Here is a 20,934-nt window from a genome sequence, read left to right as displayed (position 1 = left end):
GTTAGTGACTGTGTCGGTGACAGATTTGACTTTGGAAAGTTGATGATCCATCCAAAAGTCTGTAGAGTCTCCAGCGTAGCATGTAGACTGAGTTGGCATGCCTCTTGAGAGGGTGCCTTGACAAGTAGATCGTCTAGGTAAGGGATCACCGAGTGTCCCTGAGAGTGCAAGACTGCTACCACCGCCGCCATGACCTTGGTGAAGACCCGGGGGGCTGTCGCCAGACCGAATGGCAGAGCTACGAACTGAAGATGGTCGTCTCCTATCACAAAACGTAGAAAACGTTGATGTTCTGTAGCAATTGGCACGTGGAGATAAGCATCTTTGATGTCTATTGAGGCAAGGAAGTCTCCTTGAGACATTGAGGCAATGACAGAACGGAGGGTTTCCATCCGGAACCGTCTGGCGTGCACATGTTTGTTGAGCAGTTTTAGGTCCAGAACAGGACGGAACGAGCCGTCCTTTTTTGGCACCACAAAGAGATTGGAGTAAAACCCTCTCCCTTGTTCCTGAGACGGTACAGGAACCACTACTCCTTCCGCTCTTAGGGAGTCCACCGCCTGCCGCAGGACATCTACACGGTCTGGATGTGGGGAGGTTCTGAAGAACCGAGCTGGAGGACGAGAACTGAACTCGATTCTGTACCCGCGAGACAAAATGTCTGTCACCCACCGGTCTTTGACCTGTGACATCCAAGTGTCGTAAAAGCGGGAGAGCCTGCCCCCGACCGGAGATGCGGAGGGAGGGGACTGGAAGTCATGAGGTAGCCGCTTTGGAAGCGGTTCCTCCATTTGCTTTCTTGGGGCGTGAGTGAGCCCGCCAGGAATCTGAGTTTCTTTGCGTCCTCTGAGTCCCTTTGGACGAGGAGAATTGTGTTTTGCCCGAACCTCGAAAGGACTGAAACTTCTGCTGCCACTTTCTCTGCTGAGGTTTGCTTAATCTGGGCTGGGGTAAAGAGGAGTCTTTACCCTTGGACTGTTTAATGATGTCAGCCAATGGCTCGCCAAACAGTCTATCTCTAGATAAAGGCAAGCTGGTTAAACATTTTTTGGAACCAGCATCTGCTTTCCAGTCCTTTAACCACAATGCCCTGCGCAAAACTACCGAATTGGCAGACGCCATTGAGGTGCGGCTGGTAGATTCTAGGACCGCATTGATAGCGTAAGAGGCAAACGCAGACATCTGCGAGGTAAGGTGCGCCACTTGCGGCACCGCTGGATGTATGATAGCATCCACTTTTGCTAAACCAGCTGAAATAGCTTGGAGTGCCCATACGGCTGCGAATGCTGGAGCAAACGACGCGCCGATAGCTTCATAGACAGATTTTAACCAAAGGTCCATCTGTCTGTCATTGGCATCCTTAAGTGAAGCGCCATCCTCCACTGCAACTATGGATCTAGCTGCAAGCTTGGAAATCGGGGGGTCCACCTTTGGACACTGGGTCCAGCGCTTGACCACATCAGGTGGGAAAGGATAACGTGTATCCTTAGAACGTTTAGAGAAACGCTTTTCTGGATGAGCGTCGTGTTTCTGGATTGATTCTCTGAAGTCAGAGTGATCCAACAGAGCACTTAATTTACGCTTGGGATAGAGGAAACGAAACTTCTCCTGCTTTGCCGCTGCCTCTTCTGCTGAAGGGGCTGGGGGAGAAATATCTAACAGCCTATTGATGGCTGAGATAAGATCGTTTACCATGGCGTCCCCATCCGGGGTATCCAGATTGAGAGGGGTTCCAGGATTAGACTCCTGATCACTCTCTTCAGACACATCACATGGAGACTGATTGCGCTGAGACCCTGAGCAGTGTGATGACGTTGAGGGTCTTTCCCAGCGAGCCCGCTTGGGGTGGCTGGGGCAATCATCTGAGTCATTATACTCATCCTGAGAAGCCGGGGACCCCCTTGCAGTCTGGATTAAATCCAACTGCGGAGGATTAGAGGACATAGACCTCGCCGTGTCCATAGACTGAGCCCCAGGCATGGATTGCAAAGTTTCCAGGATTTTTGCCATAGCCACAGACATATTATCCGCAAAAACTGCAAAGTCTGTCCCTGACACCGGGGCAGGACTTACAAGCGTCTCAGCCTGGGTCACTACCTCTCCGGACTCCGGCTGGCGAAGCAGCACCGGATCTGAGCATTGCACACAATGGGGGTCATTGGAACCTGCTGGTAGAGCAGCCCCACATGCAGCACACGCAGTGCACACAGCCCTAGCCTTGGCAGCCTTGCGTCTTGTGGATGACATGTTGCTGCCTCCTCAGAGCGATCTGGGGTATTCAGCCAGGAAGCGACCTCACAGTGCAAGAAATCAATAAATATCTATGTCCAGTGACACAGTACACTAATACACAGTAAGGCACTAGAGGGGCCAGCTGAAAAGCCGCTTACCGCCCGCTTAAGAGCGGGTGTGTGGTCTCCCAAAGCCCCTCAGTCTAGGTCTCCCAGAGCCTTGCGTCCTTCCTCCAGCCAGACATGCATGTAATGGCTGCCGGCGTCCTGAGAGAGGAAGGGGGGCGGGCCCTGGGCGTTCCTGACCAAGAGCGGGAAGCCTGCTTCCCTCTGTGCCTAGTGAGAGGGCTGGAGCATGTAAATCAGGCTCCAGCCCTCGTCGCTGCCGTGAAACAGCGTCTCTCCCCTACCCTGATTGACAGGGTGGGGGCGGGAACGATCGGAGCTGCCGGCGTCCTAGGCCCAAAAGCCGGGGACTAGAGTTATAAACGCCCCCGCCGTAAAAGCGCGGTCGGCGTATCCCCGGCGCACCACAAGTCACAGCAGCGCCGCCGGTCCAGTGAGGGTCGGCGCTGCGTTCCCAGAACACAAAGTCCCCCAGATAACTGTAGGAACACCAGCTCAGTGTACGGTCCCCGGCGCACTACAACGCCCAGCCAGCCCGGAGTGCGTCTGTGCCTGCCGGGGACACAGAGTACCTGTATGATGCAGGGCCCGGTCCCTGATGGTACTCCTGCTCGGCATCCACCAGGTGCTATGGGTCTGTGGATGGAGCCCGGCGTCAGAGCTTTGAGGCCGGCAGGATCCCACTTCCACAGAGCCCCCAAGGGGATGTGGAAGGAAAACAGCATGTGAGGCTCCAGCCCTGTACCAGCAATAGGTACCTCAACCTTACAACACCATCCAGGGGTGAGAAGGGAGCATGCTGGGGGCCCTATATGGGCCCTCTTTTCTTCCATCCGAAATAGTCAGCAGCTACTGCTGACTAAAATCTGTGGAGCTATGCATGGAATGTCTGACCTCCTTCGCACACAAAGCTAAAACTGGAGTACCCGTGATACCACGGGGGGGTATAGCCAGAAGGGGAGGGGCCTTGCACTTTTGGTGTAGTGCTTTGTGTGGCCTCCGGAGGGCAGTAGCTATACCCCAATCGTCTGGGTCTCCCAATAGAGCGCTGAAGAAAAGACGTTTTGGCTCTTTACAAGCCTTGTTCACACTATCACACTGCAAGACGATTAGAAGGTTCCAATAATGAGGATATACCGGGGCTGCTGGCATAAAAGGAGAAAGCTATTTGGTTGTGTAGAAAGACACGTTATATTTCCACACAAGCAATTTGCTTTCTCCTTTTATGCTAGCAGCCCCGGTGTACCCTCATTATTGGAACCTCGTAATCTTCTTCCACGGAGACAGTTTGAACAAGGCTTGGGAAGAGTCCTTAAGTCTTTTTTTCATTGTCATTTTACCTATATATTTTTTGTCATATTTTGCATGAGATTTGTAGTTCTTTGATCACAAAATAAAGAATATCCCATTGACTTTCCATTTGTGAGAAGTGTCGTATTTTCAATCTGTTGATATATCGGCATAGGTGCACCTCCACCATTCAAGGATTCAGTGCTGACAATCTGTTTTACATAATAGATAGTTGTCTGTTCATAAAATTAAATCATCAGCTTTGGCTGTCGTGTATTAACACTATATTGTCATCTACTACAAAAATCACAAAACAATTTAGATTAAAAAAAGAGCTGTCTTTACCCGGACTTTTTCTGCAATCAGGTGATCCAGCCACCCAGTGTCAATTTCATTGTTTTGGAAGCTCTCGGTCTCCAACAATTTGATGAGGTATTCTACTGTGGTCCTGAAATCTCCTCGTATAGATAGCTCTTTAAGAGCCACAACCATGTTCCTGTAAAATTTAGAGCATACTATGTAATAGAAGTCATTCCACAATTAGGTTATTTGAAGAATAAACTAATTAAAACCTCAATCTCTCGTCAAAAATGTTTTCTCATCTTAATGTTTCTAAATCGGTTCCAATGAACTGCAACCAATTGTTAATAAAACATGAGATATTTTCAGTCTGATCAATTTCTCTACTGACCACCTGTAATCTTAAAACACGTTTTAACGCTACTCCACAACGTTCTTGCCATTGGATAAACAGATCTCATATCATTACAAAATTTAAAAAAAAAAAACAACAACACCAAGAACGCAACATGTCAGCGCAGCCTTAAACCAAGGAAATGCTAACGAACTAGGCAGGATTATCATTCAACGTCAGTAAATGACTTACGAGATAGCCTCTTCACGGTTTTCTCCCCAGGAGAAGCAATGCCCAAACTGGGAATCAGCAAATTCATGCAGCCCGCCAGCAGCTGCCACACTGAAGTATCCCCACACATTTTTGCTGCTCCGGAAGTTGAGTTCTTGAACTGTCCCAGAACTCGGCTTGAACCCCTATAAAAAAAAAAAAATAAATAAAATGAATGTTTAACCATGCCTGATACAACACAATGGTAATCCTGATACTAACTAAACATCCTTTTAATGATTATGAAGCGAATATTTCAAACTATGTTAGCATACAACCAGTAGCCATGCCAAGTGTCTGAAGCAGCAGATGGTCTGCTCATGTGGGTCCTTATCCTCATAGTAACCAGCACTACTATGAGGAAATGATATGTCCACATCTGACTTTGGCCCAATACAGCTATCAACCTGTTGGCATCAAGATATCTAATTTGCCAACCGGTGATGACAAAAGGAGTAAGGTTGTTGTCATTCCATCTAACTTTAGTATCTTATCAGGCTACAAAATAAAATGGAAGCTCTTCCACTAAATATTCCAGACTCTCAACTGAATCTACTTCATAAAAACTTTAACAATCACTGGAAAGACATCTCCCTCAAAGATTTAGGTATCAATCTTAAGTCTTCATTCTCAACCCTGTGATCACTCCAGATGGCTAACATGAATTTCATATGGGCAGGAAACCGTCACAGAAACCAAAAGTCAAATTTGTTGAATGGTAAAAATACGAGAGATCTTGGTGTCCTCAATTTTATCGATTATTACTGGGTGACCTATTTACGCAGAATAGCGGCCCGGACACCTAAACCTGCCTATACAAAATGGATGGAAATTGAAAAACTTTGGCTTGTTTGGCTTGCTCTAGCTCATTCTAACTCTGATTTGGAACGGTTCCTATAATCCGCCCTCAAATGAACTTCTGAGTCCAACGAAACTCACTAGAGACATATTGGACGAGTTGCTCTAAAAAAATTTAAGTTATCATGAACAAGCTCCCCCCTTACGTCCCTTCCTATTTCATCCAAAGTTCCCTAAAGTTTGACTTCCTCAATAACGGGAATATAGGCGCACACTGCTCTGTTTAACTTTACAGACATAACTAAGTATAAAACAAGAACTATACTCCCTTATGATGAGACTCAATCTAAATTATCTGTCCATATGCTCCCAGTATTCCACTACATAAAAAAACGGATTTTTGTGTACTCACCGTAAAATCGTTTTCTCTTAGCCATCATTGGGGGACACAGGACCATGGGTGTTATGCTGCCTGCAAAAGCATAGCTCCTCCTCTGCAGTATACACCCCCTGGCCGGGCCAGGCAAGCTCAGTTTTAGTACACAAGCAGTAGGCGAAAAAGCCAGTAAAAACTTACCTCAACAGAGGAACATGAGAAAAAAAGAGTCATAACCAAATAAGGTACTGAGAGAACCAAGGCCCAACAGGGCAACAGGGTGTGTGCTGTGTCCCCCAATGATGGCTAAAAGAAAACGATTTTACGGTAAGTACACAAAAATCCGTTTTTCTCTGACGACTCATTGGGGGACACAGGACCATGGGACGTCCTACAGCAATCCATGGGTGGGAAAAATAAAAACAAGACAATGCAACCCAAGGACTAGGAACCAGTCCCAGACAGCCTGGAGCACCTACTGAGAGAAGTTGCTCCACTGCTGTTTGCAGAATTGTCCTACCCAGATTTGCCTCAGCTGAAACCTGGGTATGGACTCTGTAATGGTTTGAAAACGTATGTAGGTTAGACCAGGTCGCAGCCTTACACACCTGTTCCACTGAAGCCTGATGCCGAATGGCCCACGAAGCGCCAACTGTTCGCGTGGAATGAGCCCGTAGCCCACTAGGAATGGGCTTGAGTTGCAAGCGGTAGACTTCCTGGATCGCAGAGCGAATCCAGCAAGCCAGAGTCGCCTTTGAAGTTGCCTGTCCCTTCTTAGGCCCCTCAGGAATGACGAACAAGAGTCCGTTTTCCTAAGGGGGGCTGTCCTGGATATGTAATATCTGAGAGCTCTGACAAGGTCTAACGAATGCAGAGACCTTTCCACCCTATGAACTGGGTGTGGACAAAAGGAAGGCAGAACAATGTACTCGTTCAAATGAAACTGGGTAGGAACCTTTGGAAGAAAATCCGGAAGGGGGCACAGAACCACCTTGTCATGGTGAAAAATCAGAAAAGGCTCGCGGCAAGAGAGTGCTGCTAGCTCCGAAACCCGTCTGATGGACGTAATTGCCACCAGGAATGTTACCTTCCAGGACCGAAAAACAAGGGAAGATTCCTTGAGAGGTTCAAAGTGGGACCTCTGGAGACCGTCCAGAACGAGATTGAGGTCTCATGGTTCCAACGGCCGTTTGTACTGGGAAACTAGATGGGAAACGCCCTTGAGGAAGGTCTTGACCTGCGTTTTTTGAGCCAGTCGGCATTGGTAGAAGATTGAGAGCGCTGAGACCTGCCCTTTAAGGGAACTGAGAGCCAACCTGCAGAAAATCGAGAATTCTGGGGATGGCCAGAGGCAGAGGCTGGACGTTAGTTTCCCTGTACCATGAAAGGAAGATTTTCCACGTACGGTGGTAAATGCGGGATGAAGCAGGCTTTCGGGCGCTGATCATGGTGGAGATAACCGCGGGGGAGAATCCTGCTCTTGTTAATACCCAGGTCTCAATGGCCATGCCGTCAGCTTCAGGGCTCTGGAGTTCTGATGGGAAATGGGCCCTTGTGACAGCAAGTCTGGGATGTCTGGAAGGCGCCATGGTACGTCTGCGAGCATTTGTTCTAATTCGGCGTACCAGGCGCGCCTGGGCCGGACTGGCGCAATCAGTATCATCGGGACTCCCTCTACCTTGATTTGCCTGATTACCCGCGGCAGCAGAGGTAGGGGTGGAAATATGTAAGGCAGGCGGAAGTGGAGCCAGGAGCAGACTAGAGCATCCGCGCCGATGGACTGCGGATCGCGTGACCTGGCTATGAACGCGGGTACCTTTGCGTTCAACCTTGAGGCCATTAGATCCACGTCTGATGTACCCCAGCGAGAGCAGATGTGTAGGAACACTTCTGGGTGGAGAGACCACTCTCCGGGGGCCAGGCCTTGGCGACTTGGAAGTCTGCTGCCCAGTTCTCTAATCCCGGTATGTGTACCGCTGACATCACTGACCCTGTCGATTCGGCCCAGCTGAGGATCTTGTGGGCCTCGAGATAAGCTGCCTTGCTGCAGGTGTACCCCTTGGCGATTGATGCAGGCTACAGCTGTCGCATTGTCCGATTGGACACGAATCTGATGACCCGCTAGCAGAGGGCAGAATGCCCTGAGCACGAGGAAGATCGCGCAGGTTTCCAGGATGTGTATGGTTAGGGAAGACTCCTGGGGCGTACAACATCCTTGAGCAGTGTGGTGCCGGTACACTGCTCCCCAGCCTAGGAGGCTGGCGTCCGTGGTCAGGACCAGCCAGTTCGCTGGGAGAAAAGATCTCCCCTTCGAAAGGGATGAGGACCGAAGCCACCAGCGAAGTGCGTACCTGACTGAGGGCGTCAGGTGAAAGATGTCTGTCCAGGGAGAAGGGGCTCTTGTCCCAGGCCGCTAGAAGGGCTAGCTGCAGTGGGCGGAGGTGCAGTTGAGCAAAGGGCACTGCTTCCATAGCCGCCACCATCTTGCCGAGCACCTTCATGCTGAATCGATTGGAGCGAGACGGAGGACGTAGAAGGCAGCGTACCGCTCGTTGAAGAGTGATCGCCTTGTCCAGGAGGGGATAGATCAAGCCCCGACGGGTGTCCAGGGACATGCCCAGGAAGGTGAAGGATCGTGATGGGATCGGGAATGATTTGTCTAGATTCACCAGCCACCCTAAGCAGGATAGGGTGTCCACAGTGATCTGTACGCTGGTTGAGCAGTCGCGGAAGGAGGGGACCTTGATGAGGAAGTCGTCCAAGTAAGGGAGAACGACTACTCCCCTGGCGTGAAGGACGCTCATGGCGGCCGCCATGACTTTGTTGAAGACCCTTGGTGCGGTGGCAAGGCCGAAGGGTAGAGCTACGAATTGAAAGTGGGAGTCCTGAACTGCGAAGCAGAGGAACTTTTGGTGATCTGGGGCGATGGGTATGTGCAGGTACGCGTCCTTGATGTCTATGGATGCGAGGAATTCCCCTTCAACCATGGATGCAATAGTGGACCTTAGGGACTCCATTCTGAATCTCCGTACGTGCACATGTTTGTTTAGGTGTTTGAGGTCCAGGATGGGTCGAACTGACCCATCCTTTTTGGGGACCACAAAGAGGTTGGAATAAAAACCCCTGAACTTCACGTCGTCCGGGACAGGTATTATCACTCCTGCTGTTTGGAGCGAGTGGATTGCGGAGAAAAAAGCTTTGCGTCGTTTGAGACTTTAGGGGGTTTGAGAGAAAGAACCGACTCGGGGGTCGGGTCCTGATAACCGGAAGACACAAGGTCTCGCACCCATTTGTCGTCTGAAGCGGCAGCCCAGATGTGTTGGAAAAAAGCCGCAGTCTACCTCCTACAATGAGTGTGTCTTCCGGGGCGCCGAAGGAGTCATGAGGGGAGAAAACGTCGTGGACGAGTCTCCCTAGTCCTGGACTGTTTCGGTCTAGGCTGCCATGACGAAGTGGGTTTCGGGGAGAGCTGAGAAGGTTGGTCCCTGCGTAGTCCGCGGCTGGCGGCGGGAACAGCACGGGATGTCGACCAACCAATGAGTTCCGAAGGAGCGGAGCGAGGACTGTGGACGCCTGGTGAAGGTCGTGCTGGACTTCAGGTGGGGGAGGAAGGTACTCTTTCCTCCCGTGGCATCAGAAATGAGTTTGTCCAGACGTTCGCCAAAAAAATCGGTCTGGAAAAAAGGGAAGGCCCGTGAGACACTTCTTGGAGGCAGAGTCCGCTCGCCATTGTCAGAGCCAGAGAGCTCTACGGATGGCTATGGTATTTGAGGCGGCAAATGCTGCGCAGGTAGCAGCGTCCATGGAGGCCTGCATGAGGTACTCCGCCGCAGCGGTAATTTGAGACAGGTATTATCACTCCTGCTGTTTGGAGCGAGTGGATTGCTGAGAAAAAAGCTTTGCGTCGTTTTCGAGTCTTTGGGGGGTTTGAGAGAAAGAACCGACTTGGGGGTCGGGTCCGAAATTCTATGTGGTAACTGGAAGACACAAGGTCTCGCACCCATTTGTCGTCTGAGGCGGCAGCCCAGATGTGTTGAAAGAGCCGCAGTCGACCTCCTACAATGAGTGTGTCTTCCGGGGCGCCGAAGGAGTCATGAGGGGGGAAAACGTCGTGGCTGAGTCTCCCTAGTCCTGGACTGTTTCGGTCTAGGCTGCCAAGATGAAGTAGGTTTCGGGGAGAGCTGAGAAGGTCGGTCCCTGCGTAGTCCGCGGCTGGTGGCGTGGACAGCACGGGGTGTCGACCAACCAAATGAGTTCCGAAAGGAGTGGAACGAAGACTGTGGACGTCTGGTGAAGGACGTCCTGGACTTCAGCTGGGGGAGGGAGGTACTCTTTCCTCCCGTGGCGTCAGAAATGAGCTTGTCCAGACGTTCGCCAAACAATCGGTCTGGAAAAAAGGGGAGGCCCGTGAGAGACTTCTTGGAGGCAGAGTCCGCTCGCCATTGTCGGAGCCAGAGAGCTCTACGGATGGCTATGGTATTTGAGGCGGCAAACGCTGCGCAGGTAGCAGCGTCCATGGAGGCCTGCATGAGGTACTCCGCCGCAGCGGCAATTTGAGCTGTTACCTCTGTGAAGGTATGAGTAAACTGGGATTCCTCAAGCGAAGTGTTAAGGGATTCTGCCCAGACGGAGATCGCCTTTGCGACCCACACAGAGGCAAAGGAGGGCGAGAGGGAGGAACCCGCGGCCTCCAAAGCAGAGCGGGCGAGGTGCTCCACCTGTCTGTCTGAGCGTCTTTGTGGCAAAGCGGGAGACCAGGGGCGGGTCGACCGAGGGCGGATCGGCCCAGCCCTTAGGGGCAGGTGAGGCAAAAGGGTACCGGGACTCCATGATTTTTTGGTTACCAAAGCGCCTGTCAGGCTTCTCCCTTTGCTTTGTGAGGATATCCTGAAACTCTGGGTGATCAGCGAAAAACCTTTTGGGGTTTTCTTGCCCTTTTAAAGGAGACCGCATGGTCAGTGGTAGTGGATGGGGGATCCTCCACATGCAGAGTTTGGTTGATTGCTGCTATAAGGGAGTCTATTGCAGTTTGATCATCTGGGGAGGATGAAACCAAGGAATCCTCCCGGTACAAACAGCATTCTCCCTCCTCCAGCTCTTCAGAAGCCGTGGAGCGTGTGTGCACTTTTCCTGATCCCTGCAACCGGTGAAGCATGTGCCCGGATTACCTTAGAAGGATCCTCCATAGGGGTATCCTCAGGCTGCGTTCCGTCCAGGGACCCAGAAGGGTGTGGAGGACGACATTGCATAGCCAGCACCAGGTTCTGTGACAGTTTTTCCATGGATTGGGACAGAAACTGTGTCCATTCCGGTGGGCTGGGAGCCCTAGGCTCTGGGCTGACGGTTGCGGCGGTGGTGGCAGGGGGGTCTTGGGGGGCTATAGGGGCACAGGACTCACAGAAAGAAGCGACCCTCCTCCTGTGTTTACGTGGTAGCTCAGCGTGGCAGGCAGTGCAGGCTGAATAATAGACTATGTGGGCCTTAGCACTTTTAGTGCCCTTAGGTTTCTGCATGTTCCTAATAGGCGTATGCCAGGAGGGGGAGCAATGCTCAGCAGAGCTACAATTGAAGCAAGCACATCACCAGAATCAGCCGATGGCCCTGTCCTCAGGAAGGGTTAAGCTCTATGGAGATCTTCCCACGCTTTCCTGGGGGGGGAACGGGGCTTATCGCGCCCGCGGGGGGGGCGGGGTTTAGCGCTAAAACAGCGGGAAGATAAGTCAGTGTGCCCCCCCTGCTGTGGGTAGTAAAAAAAATGGCGGGAAGGGAGCTTCTGATAGTTTTCCTCCTTCTCCCTCCAGTCAGCACACAGCTTGTCACTGGTGGTTATCAGCCGGCTTTTCTGCTAGAGCAAATAAAAAGAGCAAAAAAAACAGCGTGAGTCCCTGAGCCCTGGGCCCTCCCCCTGCCACCAGGAAATTATCTGCAGGACTTTCTGCAAACAGCAGAACTTCCCCCTCCTCCAGCCAGCAAGCTAGAGAAAAGTTAACACTGTGTGTACAGGATCCTTGCTCCTTGCACATAATAAATACTGTAAATGTCCTGGGAACCTTCCCTGCAGCATCTTTTCTCCCTTTGTCTGGGAAACCAGTCAGGGGGGGGGGGATCTTACATTAAAACACTGCTTCCATCCAGGCAGTGAAAATAGCAGAGTCAGCTTGCTGTGTCGGTGTCATATTCAACTCAGAGCCTGCAAAGAGGGGCTGAGGAATTGGGCTATAGGGGCACAGGCCTCTACCCTGGGCTTTGGAAAATCGGTGTCTGTGGAACCCGTCGTCCAGCCCAGGATCCAGCGTCGCGAGAGGGGACACTCCACGTTCTCGCCCATTGATGGTGGTGGGAGATCGGTCCCAAAAGGAAACCGTCGCCCTCAAAAAATAACAAACCTTGAAAGGAAGTGCCTCCTACAGACACTAAGCTAACATTGAGCTTGCCTGGCCCGGCCAGGGGGTGTATACTGCAGTGGAGGAGCTATGCTTTTGCATCTACTTAGTGTCCTCATATGGATAGGCAGCATAACACCCATGGTCCTGTGTCCCCCAATGAGGCGTCAGAGAAATTATTATCCTTATTTCATAGTTTACAGGTTTCTGTCCCAACACCCTTTGATAGACTATGTAGAAATGATCCTTTGACAAAAAGCTTAATCTCTGATGTCAATAATATCATATAAAACCCTGCCGGAGACTCTCTGACTAGACACCCATACATGCTCAGAGGGGAAAGATATTTAGGTGGAACCCTAAGTATTGCTGACTGAAGGTTTATTTGGTTGAGAGCAGACATTTCGGTATCCTGAGTCACTTATAAGGAAAACCAATACAAGATCTTCCATTTTTGGTATCACACTCCTGAGTTTCTACATAAGTTAAATCCATCCATCTCTCCTTTGTGTTGGAGATATTCTCCATAAGGCGGACGTATCTTCCATCTTTTTTTGGACTGCTCCTCGATAAGAATATTCTGGACAAAAGTTCAAATTGTAGTTAAATAGGTCATTGATTTGGACTTATTCCTAGAACCTCAGTCTTTTTTACTTAATATTTTTCCACAGAATTTATCTATGAGGACTACTAGACTTCTTCTACACATATTGATAGCTGCACAATGTTTGATACCTTTTCACTGGAAGCAAGCTGCTCTTCTATCTATATATGACATATACACAAGGATCAAAGATATCAGAAACTCAGTCCGGCGTCACACGGTATGATCTATCGTGCAATCGCACGAGCGATCGTACCCGCCCCCGTCCTTTGTGCGTCACGGGCAATGAGTTGCCCGTGGCGCACAAAGTCGTTAATCCCCTGTCACACGCACTTACCTCCAGGACGACGTCGCTGTGGGCGGCGAACATCCTCTTCCTGAAGGGGGGAGGGACGTTCGGCGTCACAGCGACGTCACACAGCGGCCGGCGAATAGAAGCGGAGGGGCGGAGATGAGCGGGACATAACATCCTGCCCACCTCCTTCCTTCCGCATTGCCAGTGGGACGCAGGTAAGCTGTGTTTGTCGTTTCCGGGGTGTCACACGGAGCGATGTGTGCTGCCACGGGAACGATGAACAACCGGAGCACAGAAGGAGGACCGACATTTTGAAAATGAACGACGTGTCAACGAGCAACGATAAGGTGAGTATTTTTGCTCGTTCACAGTCGTTACGAGGTGTCACACAGTACGATATGTCAAACGATGCCAGATGTGCGTCACTAACGACGTGACCCCGACGACATATCGCCCGATATATCGTACAGTGTGACGCCGGCATCAAAGTATGATATTGCTTTGAAGAACGAAACGGTAGAGATTCAACGTTATTTGGTCCGCTTGGGATACAGTTTTGGGTACTTCTGAGTACTTAGGACCTTGTTCACTGGGTCATATAACTCTTCTCGCTTCCCCACTCCTAGTATCCTTAATCATCCATCCTTCTGTCTGCCTGTCTTGGGTGTTTCCCCATTCTTAGAAATTTGGATATTACATTGATTTGATCCATTTTTCTCACAAAACTGGTTAATTGCATATACTTGAAATTTATTCATTCCTATTCTTGGTTTGAAGCATATTTCTTGTTAAAAATGAAAATCTATCAATAAAGAATCTAATTATAAAAAATATAGAGGTTCTCAATCTCTTACCTCATCAGGGTTCTCGCTAGTTATTCTGGCAGCAATAACATGACCTCTTGGGTTTGGAGCATTGGTGGGGCTCTCAAAGCATATAGGGAGATCTCCCCATGGAGTCTCTCCATACAGCACTCTTATGTCTTTTATTCTGTACAAGGGGACTCCCATGGAGATCTGGAAAAAGAACACTGTGATGAGATATACTTAAAGCAGCAAAAAAAAAGTCACTATTTTTCTTTCACATTGCCTTGTATTGTTAATAACGCCATTATTTTATTTTGTATTCAAAGACAATGATGACTAGTGTAAGATAATAGTGTAAGGGCGCAGTCAAACAGCTGTATAAGACGGATGAGGATCGCATCGCAGTGCAGACTGCCCAACGGCTCTCCTGACCCGAGTGTGGCCACATGTATTCTATGCAGCTGTTGCGCTCAGGTGAGGAGAGCCACCAGCCAGTCCGTGCACTGCGATGCGATCCTCGTCCGTGTTATGTGCCCATCTGTCTGTGCCCTTAAGAAGTATGAAGCTATAAAAGATGTTTAAACATGTTTAAACATTACATGATATCTGACTAGCTGCTTAATGGTGTCCACAACAAGTTATATATTTTTGTAAGCGGAATAACACTCATTTTTGTTGCGCCACGCTCTGGATAATTGATGGTAGGCATTTAGTAACTCTGAATGCCCTAATAGGGTATTTTATGATGGGTTGTCTAAATAAGACAATCCCTTCATAACTATGTGACTCTTAATTTTTTACCATTTGATTTTCACTCCAATTGTTCCAAGAACCACAACCTTTTTATATTTCCATCGACATAGCTTGTGTTTTGTGGGACAACTTGTAGTTTTCAATGCTTAACCCCTTCACCCCAGGACAATTTTCCGTTTTTCGCTCTCCTTCTTCCGAGAGCCATAGCTTTTCTATAAGGATCGGCAGTCTAATCGCTGATTCATTTCGGTTGATGAGGGCTACACAGCTCTGATCAGCAGAAATGTTGCTCTCCTGTTACAGCCGCTGCTCTGCACTACTACTATGATGGCCATAAAAGTCATCGCATGACCCGTCGCTTCCATGGCAAACATCAGCTCCCCGTGATCGCATCACAAGGCCTATGATGGTGGTGAGGAAAACCGAATTCACCGCCGCGGCCATTTAAATTGCGCTGTAACATTCTTACAGCGCGATCTAAGGGGTTAGAAGGCCTGATAGCCGCACATGTCTGCTCTTCAAATCTGGCGGTGATCATCCCTTCATGATTTAGGACGTAACGGTACGTCCTTGGTCGTGAAGGGGTTAAAAAACACTAAATAGAATAATGATGATTTACTTCCTAACAAAAGAAATTAAGGTGTAACAAAAATCACACAATATATAAAAACACTTTAAAACAACACTAGTCATAAACAGTGTGAACTGGACCTATGGTCCAAATATTTCCGCAATAATATGACATAACCCAATATTAACAAGGCACACTAATTGCTAAAAAGTAAGACATTAAGAACCAGAGTAAAGAAAATTAGATAAAATAAGTACGCAAGGTCGCTCTATACACACACACACACCACGACTGGGACGTAAAGTTATGTCATTGTGTACAAAATGGTAAAGATTAATTCCGACATTATTTTTGTAATCGGAGTGTGTTACTGGCCAATAGTCATGACTACAACTAACATGTGATTCATAGGAAACTTGGAACATTAAAAAAGAGGAATTTAATCTTATACAAAATGGAAAGAACAAAGTGCAGAAAATAATAGCAGGCAATAAAAAATATCAGCATCTTATTGTATACCTGTAACTGAGCAGCAGGAAGGTTGACATCACAAATCATTTCAGTGCAGGGATGTTCCACTTGCAGTCTTGGGTTCAGTTCTAGAAAGTGAAAGCTCCCATCTTCACTGTACAGATACTCGACAGTACCAGCACTTACATAGCCTACCATCTTAGCCAGGCGCACTGCACACTGTTGAAGAGGAAAGGTAGATTTAATATGTAGGTACCAAATTAGTAAATATCAGAAGCCACATACCGTATTTTTCGGACTATAAGACTCACTCTTTTCCCCCCAAATGTTGAGCGAAAGTGGGGGGTGCGTCTTATAGTCTGCTGTAGGGCATGGCTGCCGGGAATGAAGGTGCTGTGGTGGAGCGGGTCATCGGCGGCACGAGCAGGCTGCAGCAGTGCCTGCCATGACCACGTGCACCTGCTCATTTCATATGCATCCTCCTGCCCATCATCTCTCAGCGCTGAAGCCGGCGCTGATAGGGGGGCAGGATGATGGGCGGGGGGTGCACGAATAATTAACAGCCGGCCTGCGTGATCACCCCTGGCAACTACAGCCTGGAGTGATCATGTGCGGCTGTATTCACTGCCTCCCGCGCATCATCATCAGTGCAGGGCGCAGTGAATAAGTATACTCACCCATCACCGTTGAATGCAGCATTGCGATGTCCTCCTGTCTGTCGGCCGCTGCTGTGTGTGGAGACTAGCGGTGCGCACAGTGATGACATCATCCCTGTGCTCACCGGTCTCTGCACACATCAGCGGGCGGCAGACAGGAGGACATCGCGATGCTGCAGGGGAACGGTAACAGTTCCACACAGGTCAGCGGCGCTGCTGCTGGCACAGACAAGAGGACGAGCGATGCTGCTGAAGTGAGGAAAAGTGAGTATAAACGTTTATTTTTTTTTGTGTTCCACAAGATGCAGGCCATATAGCAGGATGGGGGTATATTGCAGGATGGGGGTATAGAGCAGGATGAGGGCATATACCAGGATGGCCGTATATAGCAGAATGGGGTTATATAGCAGGATGGGGTATATAGCAGGATGAGGGCATATACCAGGATGGCAGTATATAGCAGAATGGGGGTATATAGCAAAATGGGAGTATATACCAGGATGAGGGCATATACCAGGATGGCAGTATATAGCAGGAGGAGGGTATATACCAGGATGGCAGTATATAGCAGGATGGAGGTATATAGCAGGATAGGGGTATATAGCAGGATGGGGGTATATACCAGGATGGCGGTATAGGATTAGCAAAAATATCTACACCAGTAGGTAGCAGAAGAGAACTCTTACATGTATAATTTTGTGATTATAGCAACATGTGTCATTAAAACTTAACTTTTAATTGGGTTCTATAAAAATGATTATATATGTGAAAAACCGTGATCCACACACCAATTTAAAACCTGAAAATGATGAGGCCAATCAAGGATTATGGCGCCGTCACCTTCATTCAGAGAGGGTGAATGTTTAATTCGACCATACCATATAACACAGGTGAACAGAAGGGTGAGATACCCTATATAAGAGTGTCCCCTCCAATATTGCTAGCTGGGGGAATGATGGATATATATGACCTTCAATAATATAAGAGGTCTATGTCAAATACCCCAGAAAGATCTATCATAAATGATGATATTAGGCATAAATGCCTCCACAGCTTATAGATCGCCCGCTGTGAATTCACAGACTGAGGGACACCTTAATAGGCATACACAATAAAGATTGCAGTATCCAATAGATGGTAACTCTTGGTGAATATAGTACTTACAGCAACCACCTTGTCAATCAATCAACAAAAATGATATGGATAATGCAGAAAATACATAAATGGAATAATCTCACCCAATTCTTGTATCCCGATAGGGGTCAAGGTTCTCCTGTGTTGCTGAGATCCATATGTCAGGAAGACAGGAGAGGTGGCTTGGTCACTGACCCTGTTAGAGATTAAGCTGACCCTTTTTCCACATAAAGCTCCCGCCCTGACAAGGGCAGTCCACAGTTGGCCCTGTTGTGGCTAGCCCTAGTATCCAGACCAAGTGCCTCCCGACGCGTTTCTCATCATATGTTCATCAGGGGAGACATATGGCACTTGAAAATAGCGGTGATGGCTCAATATAGAGCTCAACCCTGCATGGCCTGGTATCAATGAGGATGTGAAAAATAGTGGGGCTATAAAAAGGAGCCTTCACCCCACCCCCTGTTGTACGGTCCACCTCTATCAATTATGCAGATGGTGAGGCGGTGAAAAGAAAAGCCCGGATATTCAACAATTAAACCGGAGTTGATCTATAGAAGCAATTTAAAGATACATGGCTCAATCATACTGTATGAGAGTACACCACATTAATCTAATGTATGGAATTCTTACCAGATCATCAGAGAGTATACTCCGTTCATGAGACCGTAAATAAAACACACACTTCCTTGTTCCGGGGTCACATGACAGGTCACATGGTTCGTGACGATTAGAGACGCGTCATGAAAGGAGGCGGTGCGTGCCACGTCACAGGACGCGACGCGCACATCATCCATCAGTGACAACCCAGTGGAACGCATGATCTCTTAGTTACCCGGTCAGGTGACCGATATCGCAGTTAGCGAGTCATCGGGCACGTGACTCGTGTGAAAGAGATAGTGGCGCGCATGGTCTCATAGTTCGCCAGATAGGAGAAGCAAACATAAAGCAATCCACCAATTGTAGGCCACCATGGAGTACCCAGAGATCATGTAGTGGGTGGACAAATGATTCAATGTTAACAAAAAAAGGGAAGGGGGGGGGGGGCATGCGAATTGCTCATACAACGCATGTCCCCAAATCATCATAATAAAGGTTTTAATCCCATATATGAAGAGGCATGTACACTAACGTTAATTCATTTTATGTTCCAGTGAGAACAAATTGAGAGATAGACTCGCATTTTAATTAGATAACACACTTGCAGCTTATACATATTCTATCAGTTCAAAGCAATAATGTGTTAAATCGCTCTATCAATACCTATTATTCATATAAAGGTATTTGAGCAATGCATATCTGAAGATAGGGGCGCCACTGAGTGCTATTTGTGCACCACCATTTGAATGAGGGGGGGAGGGGTTGGGGGGGGGAAGGAACAGGGATCACTGACCTCCTAAAAGAAGGGAATTTTGTTTACTTACCGTAAATTCCTTTTCTTCTAGCTCCTATTGGGAGACCCAGACAATTGGTGTATAGCTTCTGCCTCTGGAGGCCACACAAAGTAATTACACTTTAAAAAGTGTAACCCCTCCCCTCTGCTATACACCCTCCCGTGCATCACGGGCCCCTCAGTTTTGGTGCCAAAGCAGGAAGGAGGAAACTTATAAATTGGTCTAAGGTAAACTCAATCCGAAGGATGTTCGGAGAACTGAACCATTAACCAAAAGAACAATTGAACATGAACAACATGTGTACACAAAAGAACAACAGCCCGAAGGGAACAGGGGCGGGTGCTGGGTCTCCCAATAGGAGCTAGAAGAAAAGGAATTTACGGTAAGTAAACAAAATTCCCTTCTTCTTTGTCGCTCCATTGGGAGACCCAGACAATTGGGATGTCCAAAAGCAATCCCTGGGTGGGTAACAGAATACCTCGATAAAAAGAGCCGGAAACCGGCCCCCTCTTACAGGTGGGCAATTGCCGACTGAAGGACTCGCCTACCTAGGCTAGCCTCTGCCGAAGCATAGGCATGCACCTGATAGTGTTTTGTGAAGGTGTGCAGACTCGACCAGGTAGCCGCCTGACACACCTGCTGAGCCGTAGCCTGGTGCCGCAAAGCCCAGGACGCGCCTACGGCCCTGGTAGAATGGGCTTTAAGCCCTGAAGGAATCTGAAGCCCCGATGAACGGTAGGCTTCAAGAATCGGTTCCTTGATCCACCTAGCCAAGGTTGACTTGGAAGCCTGAGACCCCTTAAGCTGGCCAGCGACAAGGACAAAGAGCGCATCCGAACGGCGCAGGGGCGCCGTGCGAGAAATGTAGATTCTGAGTGCTCTCACGAGGTCTAACAAGTGCAAATCCTTTTCACATTGGTGAACTGGATGAGGGCAAAAAGAAGGCAAGGAGATATCCTGATTGAGATGAAAAGGGGATACCACCTTGGGGAGAAATTCCGGGACCGGACGCAGGACCACCTTATCCTGGTGAAAGACCAGGAAGGGGACTTTGCATGACAGCGCTGCTAGCTCAGACACTCTCCTAAGTGAAGTGACTGCCACTAGGAAGGCCACTTTCTGTGAAAGGCGAGATAGAGAGATCTCCCGCATCGGCTCGAAAGGTGGCTTCAGGAGAGCCGTCAGCACCTTGTTAAGATCCCAGGGTTCTAGCGGACGCTTGTAAGGTGGGACTATGTGGCAAACTCCCTGCAGGAACGTGCGGACCTGCGAGAGTCTGGCTAGACGCTTTTGAAAAAACACTGAAAGCGCCGACACTTGTCCCTTGAGAGAGGCAAGAGACAAACCCTTGTCCAATCCTGATTGAAGAAAGGAGAGAAAAGTGGGCAATGCAAACGGCCAGGGAGCAAAACCCCTATCCGAGCACCAGGCTAAGAAGATCTTCCAAGTCCTGTGGTAGATCTTGGCGGACGTTGATTTCCTGGCCTGTCTCATGGTGGCAATGACATCTTGAGATAACCCTGATGACGCTAGGAGCCAAGACTCAATGGCCACACAGTCAGGTTGAGGGCCGCAGAATTCAGATGGAAAAATGGCCCTTGAGACAGCAAGTCTGGTCGGTCTGGGAGTGCCCACGGTTGCCCCACCGTGAGGTGCCACAGATCCGGGTACCACGACCTCCTCGGCCAGTCTGGAGCGACGAGGATGGCGCGCCTGCAGTCGGACCTGATCTTGCGCAACACTCTGGGCAGTAGTGCCAGAGGGGGAAATACATAGGGTAGTCGAAACTGCGACCAGTCCTGAACTAACGCATCTGCCGCCAGCGCCCTGTGATCCTGAGACCGTGCCATGAATGCCGGGACTTTGTTGTTGTGCCGAGACGCCATTAGATCGACGTCCGGCGTTCCCCAGCGGCAACAGATCTCTTGAAACACGTCCGGGTGAAGAGACCATTCCCCTGCGTCCATGCCCTGGCGACTGAGAAAGTCTGCTTCCCAGTTTTCTACGCCCGGGATGTGAACTGCGGAGATGGTGGAGGCTGTGGCTTCCGCCCACAGCAGAATCCGCCGAACTTCTTGGAATGCTTGACGACTGCGTGTGCCGCCTTGGTGGTTGATGTATGCGACCGCCGTGGCGTTGTCTGAT

The 20,934-nt window shown here is 49.2% G+C and overlaps 1 protein-coding gene across 3 annotated transcripts in view; it reads right to left on the bottom strand.

Annotated features, from left to right (window-relative positions):
* Nucleotides 1-20,934, bottom strand: part of ACACB (acetyl-CoA carboxylase beta) — a 352,023-nt gene that overhangs the window by 208,516 nt on the left and 122,573 nt on the right. For all 3 annotated transcript variants that reach the window (XM_075320034.1, XM_075320035.1, XM_075320036.1), the window contains 4 exons: nt 15,657-15,827; nt 13,862-14,023; nt 4,534-4,697; nt 3,993-4,143 (listed from right to left, as the gene is read on the bottom strand). In XM_075320034.1, coding sequence (XP_075176149.1) covers nt 3,993-4,143; nt 4,534-4,697; nt 13,862-14,023; nt 15,657-15,827 — 648 coding nt within the window. The remainder of the gene's footprint in view (nt 1-3,992; nt 4,144-4,533; nt 4,698-13,861; nt 14,024-15,656; nt 15,828-20,934) is intronic.

The sequence above is a fragment of the Anomaloglossus baeobatrachus genome, chromosome 1, assembly GCF_048569485.1.
Source record: "Anomaloglossus baeobatrachus isolate aAnoBae1 chromosome 1, aAnoBae1.hap1, whole genome shotgun sequence".
NCBI lineage: Eukaryota > Metazoa > Chordata > Amphibia > Anura > Aromobatidae > Anomaloglossus > Anomaloglossus baeobatrachus.
This window is presented reverse-complemented; position numbering and strand designations above follow the sequence as displayed.